At 38.6% G+C, this 10836-nt stretch overlaps 1 protein-coding gene across 7 annotated transcripts in view; it reads left to right on the top strand.

Moving 5' to 3' along the window:
- The first annotated feature begins 608 nt into the window (after window positions 1-608).
- Window positions 609-10836, top strand: part of DACH2 (dachshund family transcription factor 2) — a 511793-nt gene continuing 501565 nt past the window's right edge. For 2 of the 7 annotated variants that reach the window (XM_043492054.1, XM_043492055.1), the window contains exon 1: window positions 609-1397. In XM_043492054.1, coding sequence (XP_043347989.1) covers window positions 874-1397 — 524 coding nt within the window. In that variant the 5' untranslated portion in view covers window positions 609-873. The remainder of the gene's footprint in view (window positions 1398-10836) is intronic. The other 5 variants (XM_043492056.1, XM_043492052.1, XM_038416328.2 and 2 more) reach the window with 3 other exon arrangements.

Here is a 10836-nt window from a genome sequence, read left to right as displayed (position 1 = left end):
AATCAGGCCACTTTTTTTTCTGGGGGTGGGTGGGTGACGGTATAATTGTATATATAAGACAAAGCTCCTAATATCCGGATGTCTGGTCACCCTAGGGCCGCAAGACCCACAAAGGGAAAGGGGGCATGTGAGAAAAGGGGGGGCAGCTTACTGCAAGGGGGCAGGGGTCTGTGCTAGATGGGAGCAGTGAACCACAAAGGGCGGCGGGGGCGGGAGGGGTTGGTGGGCAGGCAGAGGGAGCAGGGGGTCCATCAGCCCGCTACAAACTCGGAGAGGAGAAAGGGGAGAAAAGTGCGAGGGGGAACACATGCCCCCGTGTGCTAAGGCTGCCGCCTCCGAAGTACAAAAAAGCCCCAAACAAACGGAGCACGCAGGATGGTCCTGAGCCCACAGAACTGGGCAGCTGGCAGCGTACCCTGAGCAGACATCCCCGGGCAGCTACTGCTAACTGCAAAGAAGGGCCGGTCCTGGGCAAACCTGGACAGGTGACCACCCCATGGTGGCGAGAAGTGAAAAGGCTGCTGCAGATGGTCACTTTGGTCAGAGGGAGCGGCGGGGGCGGGCAAGAGGTGGAGGCAGGGCTCCACGCCCCGCCCCCGCCGCAGCCGCCTCCTCCTCCAGCGGCAGCAGCCCCAGCTCCCCTCTGCAAGCAGCCACTGGCCGGGGCCACGCTTGCTGAGGGCCAGGCGCATTGGCTGGAGGGGGCTGTCACTCTCCTCCCCCCTCCCGCGCCCCGGGTGGAGGTGGGGAGGGCTCTGAGCGAGCGGCTGCTGCGTGCGCGAGCGAGCGACTCTGTTTTGGGTCGTATTGCAAACAGTTGGGGAGAGTGAGCGAGCCGGGGAGCGCGGGGCTGAGCCGCCGCAGAGAGTGGCCATGGCTGTCGCCTCCGCGCCTCCCGTCATCTCGGCAACTTCCAGCAGCGCCAGCGGCGGCGGCGGCGGCGGCGGCGGCGTGGGGGGGCCGGGGGGCTTGTTCCGGGCAGACCCCCTCTATTCCTCCAGCCCCTCCGAGTCCCCCAGGCTCACCAACAGCCTGGTCAACAGTTTCCTGGCTTCCAGCGGCGGCGGCGGTGCGGGCACCGGAGGCGGCGGAGGGGGTGGCAGCAACGAGTGTAAGATGGTTGATCTGCACGGGGTGAAGGTGGCTTCTTTCCTGGTGGAGGGGCAGGAGCTGATCTGCCTGCCGCAGGTCTTTGATCTCTTCCTCAAGCACCTGGTGGGGGGGCTGCACACGGTCTACACCAAGCTGAAGCGGCTGGATATATCGCCCGTGGTGTGTACGGTGGAACAGGTCCGCATCCTGCGGGGGCTGGGCGCCATCCAGCCCGGCGTGAACCGCTGCAAGCTCATCACCAGGAAAGACTTCGAAACTTTGTACAACGACTGCACCAACGCCAGGTGAGCGGCAAACTTCGCTGTCACTCCTCTCGCCCCGGCTCGGCGCCTCTCCTTGCTGGCTGCCCACTGGCAAGGGTGGGTGCTCAGCCGCCTCCAGGGAGGGTGGGTGGGTGCCCGGCCCCTTGCGCTCCCCTGGCAGCCGGAGCCCTGGGCACAGTCACGCCCGCTCCGGGAAAACTTTGTTTCCGCGGGAGTCCCAAGCTTGGGGTGGGTGGTGAGCGTGCTCCCGAGCTGCTCGTGCCAGGCCAGCCCTGAGGCTTTTCGCTGTAAACAGAGCAAAGAGCCCGCAGCAGAGCTCTCCCGAGCCCGCTGCGTCCCCTCCAGGGCTCTGAGCGCTCCCTAGCGCGCCTTGCAAGGTGCCTGCAGCCCTGCAGGTTCCGCGGGAGGGAAGATGAGCGCCTAGAAGTCAAGCCTAATTGTGGGGCTCCGCTGCACGGCTGTACCGGACGGTCTGTTGATAACGTGCAACCTGCCACTTACCCTGTAATGGTATCTTTGAGAGTGGGTCGACATGCAAGATGCGCCAAACCTAAGCAATGCCTTAGAAACGGAACCCCCCCCCCCGTTGGCACGTATAGTCAGGTTGCGAATGGGGCAGTCTTCAGAGGATGCTCCCTTCACTTTGGCTAACTGTTAGACTAAGTTTTCTGGACCGTATGGTCCCTTAAATCACCGTCTCTAACTGCAGAAGCAGTAGGAGAATGCAGTGCACCTTATGATGCTCGCTGCCAGAAGGGACTGTAGCAGAGTTAGATGGTGTAAAGAAGGCAATAAATTGTATGAAATCTGTTCTAGAGAAAGAGGAGTGATTTAGAGTAGGTGATTACACAAAATTCTTCAATTGTTGAACTTTCTTGCTAAGGTTTATTAAATCTGTTGCCCGATAACTGCATTAAGCAGGAACTTGGCAAATTATATGAAATGATTATTCACTTTCTCACAAATATAGTGTCTAGATAATCTTTCAAAAGATTACATAGAAAAGACCTCAGTACTTTTTGCTTTTTTAGCTGTATATTTTTTTCTCTCACTGAGACTTACGATCTCTAGTTGTTTGGGTTGTGAACATAACTTGTGATACAGTAGTCATAAGTCCTGCAAATAAAATAATGATAGCCAAAGAACATGTGCTATGTGTGCCTGAGGAGTACCAGTAGTTTACAGACAAACTGTTGCTGAGTATAACTCTAGAATAATGGTACATTATTTAATCAAAGAGGTTTTACTGTTGTTATAGCCCTTGTCCTGTTGTGCTTAAATGACTAAACCCAAAAGCTGATTGTATTAATGGAAGATCCCTGCTGGGTTCTTCATACATGGGGGGGTCAGAATCCTTGTTTGTGACCTCACAGTTCTTGCTTTAGAAATGATAATGATCTCATAAACAAAAAACTCTCAAGGCTTAGTAGAAATATATAGAAAGAAGGAGTAAATTATAAGAGAGAGAACTCCTAGATGACATCCAATAGTTCAACATTCAGCAATTTCTGAGGAAAAACTCGGACTCATCTTTCTATCTTAACAAGAAACTTTATCTTTGCATATGCTGTTTACAAGTACATTGTTTAGGCCTGCCATGGCTTAGAGCAGGGAAAAGTTAACTTTCCATGTTTGAAGACAGGTGGTTAGTTCTTACCACTTAGACTCTGCTATATGATGGTTTCATGTTTTAAGTAAATGCATGTATGATGAATGCATGATGAAATTAAAAGTCTTGTTTCACTTATTTGGGGTCTAATCCTGCTTCCACTGCTATTGGCTTAAGTAAGAGCAGGTTTAGGCTTTTGATTCTTCATGTTGTTATGTTTTGTTCTCAATGATAAAGATGACATTTCAGAGCTGCATTAATTCCATTCCTGCCTGTGTCTACATGAACTGTATTCTTTTTCTTGCTCACTTTCAGTTTCTCCTGCTGCCCATTTATTTCAACGTCATACTCCTCTGTGACATCACAACTACTCCATATCAAAGTTTTGATGTGTAAGCAAGGTTTGTGACCACTGTATTTGAAAAAGATGGGAACAAAATTCTAAAAGGTACCCTTAGCATACCTAGCACTTAAAATATCTTTGGCTTTTTGCAAAATATTCACAAAATCTTGGTGCCCAAACTAATATTAAAATAACATGTTTCTGAAATTTGACTGGCAAGTTGATCTCAGAAACACGTTTTTGAGCGATGCACACAAAACGACCAACTTGATTAGTGGAAATAAGTAATTGCACACAACTAAGTGGATGATACACACATGACTTGAAGATATGTGCACATTGACAAAAAATGGCTTGAGTTGCACAAAATATTGAAATAAGTGTTTATTTCAATTTGTTCTTCACCAGAATCACATGGCTGGGGTTGGGAGAGGAGGTAAGATATACAAAGAGAGGCAAGAGCAGAGGAGCTCTAAATGAGAAAAAAGAAGCTGAGAGATGCTGTAGGAGGGTTTGAAAGATGCAGCCAGAAGAGCCAAGAGATGCAGTCAGAAAAATATGGCTAGGGCATTGGACAGAGACCAACAGGACTGAAATAAAGCACATACCTGTCCAAGGGCAAAAGCAACTCTCAGTTTAAAAGATTATACAGGAGAAAGTGCATGTGCCATGTGTATAAGCCCCTTTTACCTAATTACAGAAATGAAATTTATCTTCATCTGTTTAGGGATAACTGCTACCAAGATATTTTTGAAGATGTGTTTCACATTTAACGTCACGGCTGACTATCTCGCTGTTTATATGCAGTATTCTTTTCTTCTTTTGAAAATACCAATATCTGGAAATAAACTCACTGCTATCAATATGTTTTGCATTCAGATCTACACATGTAGTGCGTAATAGCGATTACGAGGTGCATGTGAAACAAACTTTTTTCAAATGAATTATCTTAAAATTGAACGCCTGCAGCTTAGCAATATTAATTGTATGGTATACTGATAATTTGCTTAACCCGACACTTAGTTTGCCGATCACTTTATTTATTGACCAGCCCAGTATATTTCATGTCCAACAATGTCTGATAAAAAAAGATAGATTGTCATACGTAATGGAATTCTCTTGTCTCTTACTAGTTGTAACATATCCTGGACCCTACTGTATACATTCTGTGAATTACATAATACATTTTAAAGTTCATTTTGTCATACTGTGTAAAATAGTTGTATTCCTATACCTGTGATATATCAGTGAAAAGTTAGAATAAAATATTTGAAGATGTGTTGTTCTACCACATTACTTAAGCATTTTATCCTGCAATTCCAAAATGTTGTACATTCCTTTCTTATCCTCTGAGTTATAAAAACAATCATATAGCAGATTACTATGTCGATTGTTTTTAAAATTGTGTTCAAATGCAGAGTCATACTTGAGAATTGCTAGAAATGTAATTAGATCTCATAGTTGATTTTTTTTTCTCTTTCTATGTTGGTATGATTTTTAAAAACAAACAAACAACTTGTTTCCAACTTTGCATTTTGCGCTTTTGCATTAGAATGAAAAACGCGGCTGTGTAGATTAATCAAAGAATGGACATATTTAACTCTTTTTTTTTTTTTTTCCACTCTGTCTCTGACACAATATTTTTTTTAATTGAACTTGTCTAGAGAGTTCTTAAGAATTATAGAGAAATGCATCTACAAGTGAAAGTTTTGGTTGGGGATTTTTCCTCCCTACCACCAAAGTGAAGATTTTTTGTGTGGTATAAATATAATGTTGTACACACATCACCATAAACAGTGATCTTAGCCTTAGTTGTCATTAGCCATCATTATGTAATTTATTTTTAGGAACCATGAAATAAAACTTTAACCTTTTCATAAGTCAGTTCGTTGTAAGTAGCAACTTCAAGAATGAGTGAGTCTTTTTACATAGACTAATTTAAGAAATAATTTATGATATTTTTGGAAGATTACTCAAATCAGAGAACAATTGATTAATTCTAATTGTAGCATTATAAAGTTTATTCAAAGATTTTAAAGCAAAAGATGTATAATGTGGTTGCGTTATAACAACTTAATATACAATAACAGTAAGAACATTTGTACAACAATGTATAATAGACCCTTAAATTCACAATTACATATGTATGATTCATATCCAATGAATGGAATATTTTTATAAGATTCTTCTGGGCATTTGTATTAGATGAATGCTATAATCTGTGTTAGTATTGCTCTGGATTATCTGGTGAACACATAGTAAAATATTTCACAGGAGAAAGTGTTTTCAGGAAAGGGAACTACAGAGCAACACATGGCTTATTTTCTGTGATGAATTTAAAGTATTTTGTTAAGCTAATATTTTGTATTACTTTGGCTTGTTCACAAACAATTAAAGGCTTTAGAAATGAATCTATGCAGTAAATGCAGACATTTTATTTCATGGCATAATGAGGGTCTAGTCATGTTGTCTATTAAAAGCAAACCCATAGTCAACAATGCTCTGTCTTTTATTAGAAGAATGATGTCAAGATTATAATTAAAGCAATCCAGTCATGTGCCACTGCACAGAGCTTCCATGTGTATATTGATTTTAAATGTACACTTACGCTTCCATAAACTACTTTGCCTAAGTAAATATTTAGTGTTAATTCATACTTGCCAAAAACTTGTTAGTTTAGGAGGTGATGTTATATTAAACTAAAAATAATCAATTTTCTGTTTTTTTTTTTTTTTTTTTTTTTTTCTTTTGTGGACAGGAGATTTACTTAAAACATTTTATTGATGGTTCTTGCTAGTGTAGTGGACTTTGTCGGGATGCAGAAAGAGATCTTTTTTCCATTTTAAAAGGAAATTACTGATACCTTTTTGGAAAAATAACTAAGATGAGCATCTTTAGATTTTTGAAGTTATCTTATTTGTCACAAAATCCTTGGCTTTTGTAAAAATGCTTCTCATTGGCAAATCTACTCAGAAGAAACCACAATCAAAATTCTTTACTTTTCTGGTAGCAGTAGAGCTACCATCTGTAGCATAATTGGCTTTTTCCAAAAGATGAACATTTAATAGTTTTCCTGTCTACATTTATGTAAATTTTCTAGTGTAACTTCTTCAGATTGAAAATACTGTGTTTCTGGAGCAAAGACAAAAAAGCAAAACAATTAGGTATTAATGATATTTTTGTTCAATATTCAAAAGGTCTTTGCAAGCATTTCTTCTCCTTTTCCCTTTTCACCATCTCAACTGCAGAACTCTTCACTGTCACTTCAAATCACACAATTCTAAAAAGATAAAACAACATTTAAACTCATTTGCTTTGGGAAAGAAATGGAGCATTTGCACCCAATAAGCCTGATTGTGGAACTGCATGCAAATTGTGTTTTGATTTATCTCTTTTGCACTTTTTTCCATTTGAATTGATCTTGCATTAATTTTGCCAGGCGGCTCTGTGAGGCTGCAGATGTTGCCCTGTGTTTAATAAATCAATGAGACAGATCTGAATGAATCACTTCAGATGGATTCTCTGCTCGGTTTGATGTCTAGATGTTATTCTTAGCTTGTTATCATGACAGATGCATTAATGTTCCCATACACTGCCAGCAATGTCAAAGAGATTGAAGCTTTTAAAGTGGCAGTATCCCCCTTTTTCAGTTCGGTTAGAATAACTAAATTATATTTTTGCTCTGTTCCAAAAAGACAAACTTAATCAAAGGACTAATCTAGGGAAAATATTAATCTCCCAATCACCCTGTAATACAACGTTAAACATTTATAATTTCATACTGAATTATTAATTATTGTAAAATGGTGGAAATCAATATTAAAATCTAAATGTAGCATAGCTTTTTAATAGTGTAACCATTTTCTCAACATTAATGTTTCATTGTAACAAGAATGACCAAAATAAATAAGACTGGGACACATTGAAAGTGTCACTATAAATAGAATATAATTGTGTCCAAATTGATTAGAGGATGGAGTTAGTTTTTTAATTCTTAGTAATGCATTAAATCCAAAAGAAATGTATCTTGGTTTAACATTTGTTTGATGCAGAAGAGGAAGCAACTTGTCTGTTGTGCTTCCATTATTACTTCACCATTTATTGCTGAAAATATTACAAAAGTTGTTGATCACAGTTTATTTCTGATCCACGTAGTCAGGTATCCACTATCTTGGAGTAGAACCCATGGATCACAGATCATAAAATAGGTTGGAGTATTCTGACTTTCACCAACTATTTTAAATTCTAAAAAAGCTTATGTAAAGCATAAAAGGTCCCTATTATTACACTGTAATTTATCTTCCCAACTACATTAAACATAGTTATAGTGTTACGTTATTTTTTAATGGCATTCCTTGTTTTCTCTTTAATAGGTAAATTAATATCTTGTGATTTGTTGTGAACCCTGTGAAATGCATCAGTCTAATCTCTGTCAACTTTATCATTTCTATCTCTTTTATGTTAACATTTTATTTTTATAAATGACTAATCATGTACAAATGTATATATTTAAAAAACTTTTTATTTTCCTTTCATTAAGTCTTTTGAGGGTAAGTGGGGGAAAATCGGCTGTTACAGATGTAGATTTATGTTTGCCTTTTTAGCATTCTTGCTACAGCAGTTCCAATTTGATAAAGGAAACTGTGTGTAATAGAAATATGCAGTATATGCAAATAACCTGATGCTTTAACATTGTTACATATACCTTTATTTGTCCAATATATCAATGTGTAGTGTAGCATTAAACTTACAAAGCTTCCAGAAGTCACCAGCTCTACCTTAATGAAATTATACTCTGTATAGGATGCTCTTGGGTACATGTGTGCGCTTTTTGAAGGGTAAGCTTATAGTGAACTTCAGTACAGTTGAGGCCCAGAGCAAAAAATCTTTGTCAGGGAATTGTATTGCTTACTGTATAGCCTTGGAATGAGAGATCATTGTTTATTTTAAAATATTTTATAACAATCGTGTGAATAATTTTGCTAGGGAATTCTGTAGGTGGTGGATCCTTGCTGAACAAATTTTACAAATTGGAATTCTAATTATGTCAGAACAGTTTGTCAGCGCTCATATTAAAAGACGTTGAGGTCTAGTCTTAAAGACCATATTTGGATTTTGCTCAGGTGAACGTCTCATTGAGATCAGTTCAAGTTTGCCAGAACAAGGGCTGAGTAAGAACTTTTTTATAGATATTACTAGTATACGAGCCTTTGTCTTCAGAATTGGGTCCTAATGCTAAAACTTTCATTTGATTTCCTTTCTGCAAGTGATAAGTCTGTTAAGTATCAAGGAAAGAATTGGCTTGTACATGTATTTCTTCTCAGAAAGTACCATAAATAATTTTTGGCCTGATCTTTCTTCCACAGAACTAAGGACCTTTATTCTTTGCTCTGCATATTCTTGCATTAATATAATTTTTAAATTATTTGAAGTTATGAATAAAAATGTACACCTTTAAATTGAAAATATTTGTCTAGCCAATAGCATCCTGACAGGCACCCTTGCTTCCTTTTTTTTTTTTTTTTGGGCAGAGTTCTTTGTGTTGTTCTTCAGCTTAATAAAACTTATTATGTAAATGGAGATAGTACAAAAGCACAGTTTTTAACACATCTTTATCTGAAGTACTCTAATAATAATAAACAGTAATGGCAACAAGAAAAAACAATCAAATGTACAAATGGCAATTTATTATGATGTTAACATTCACAATCTGAGATTCCTTAGAGTGTTTTGAAAAGTACATTAGAGATATTGTAATACTATGACATTTTTCTTTCAGTGTAAATTAAGGCAAGATTTTTATATGTTACGATTAAACATGAATTACCAAGTACAACAAGCACACTAGTATATAATGATTCTCAGTGATTTAGATTTATCCTGCTTGATATCAGAACTGTCCCTTGGGGCAGTGCACTTTTGATCTTGATTCCCTATTGGTAAAGCATGGTTATCCAAAGTGACTTGGTAATAGGCATTTTTTCTCTCATTCTACAACCTGTGAATTAGAAACATTGATACCTATTAAGTAGCTCACTTTGTAGCCTATCCTGAAATGTTCCAAGATACCAGTCCTAATGAAACTTATATTCACATGCATTTCTCTCTTCCTTGGTGGCATAGCTAGGTTGCCTTTTTTTGTATGTGTATGTGTGTTCATATATATAAAAAGTTTACTGTCACAAGCAATCTTAGGGAGATTACATTTCCTGTGGCGGTACATTATTTTGACCCGTTAAGCCTGTTTTGCTTGTAAGTGTATTTGTCAGAGCCTCCTTGATTCAGTTATAAATACTGACCCCCCCCCCCCCAAAACAAATGAGTAGCACCAATTTTATTGTCATACAGTAATTTTTAAACAAGTCTGCTTGTTATAATGTAGTGTGTATGTTAAGGTCTAAAATGTTCAGTTTCAGTTGTGTCTGATGATCTGATCAAGTTTCTGGCAGCTGATATCTGGTAGCAGCATTTAAGCTACATTTAGTCCATCTGCTATTTATGTGATGGGTTAAAAAGAAAAAAGTAATATTGATTGGTCTCTGGATTAAAGTTTGAAATCGGCAACAACCTGAACACAAAAGGCTTTTTTTATGATTTCTCAGCTTGCCATTGATCTACCAGTTTTATTGCACTCATTATTTATTAAAAGAATTTGCAAGCTAAACATAACGTTAAGCTAGTTTGCACACAGGGACCGCACTTAGGAAATTGAATGGAAATTGCATTAGAGATGAACATCTGTGCTATTTTTCCACTCATGTGTTTATGGGTTTGTATAAAAGGTGTATTGGATTAACAGTTATAACCATTATAGCTTGCAGCAATATGTTAGACACTGAGCATTTAGTTGTTGTTTAGAAGGAAGTCTCTTTTTTGCTTATCTTAAAGGTATGGTAATACCATCACAAACAATGTTTTGATTGTCTTATTCTTTGTTAATGCAGCTGTTACAGTTTATTCATGTATAAAACTCAAGATATCTGACAATATTATGCATCTGATATATTACCGATGCAGCCTAAGGCTGTATTATTAATTTATTTAATTGAAGGTTTCTGGTAACACTATTAACTAAAGGATTGCAGTATAAGTAGTTTACACATCACCAAATACTGACATAAAATATAAATATAAAACAAGACCATAATATACAGCATATACAGATGCATAATGTAAATTTTGACAACTTTATCCAGCAATTCAGATGACTTCCTGTCCTTCTTAATCTGAATCATTTCTATGACACTTTGCAACAGCAAACCCAGTGAAAATCTTAAATATTTTGAGATCCTTTTCCCTTTAGTATACATATCTAATTATCCTCAGTACTAGTAAAAGTTATATGTGACACATCAGAATAGACCCCCTAGAGGTTTGGGATCATCTTCTATAATACAGTGTTGTTTGTGTTATTGTTTTGAAATAAAGAGCTATAATAACCAATACGAGATGTAGGGGTATTTTTAGATATCAGTTTTAAAATACAGTGAAATAATGCAATAGTGGCT

The sequence above is a fragment of the Dermochelys coriacea genome, chromosome 9 (assembly GCF_009764565.3).
Source record: "Dermochelys coriacea isolate rDerCor1 chromosome 9, rDerCor1.pri.v4, whole genome shotgun sequence".
Classification (NCBI taxonomy): Eukaryota; Metazoa; Chordata; order Testudines; family Dermochelyidae; genus Dermochelys; species Dermochelys coriacea.
The sequence above is the reverse complement of the archived record's forward strand: the minus strand, read 5'-3'. Positions and strand labels throughout refer to the sequence as shown.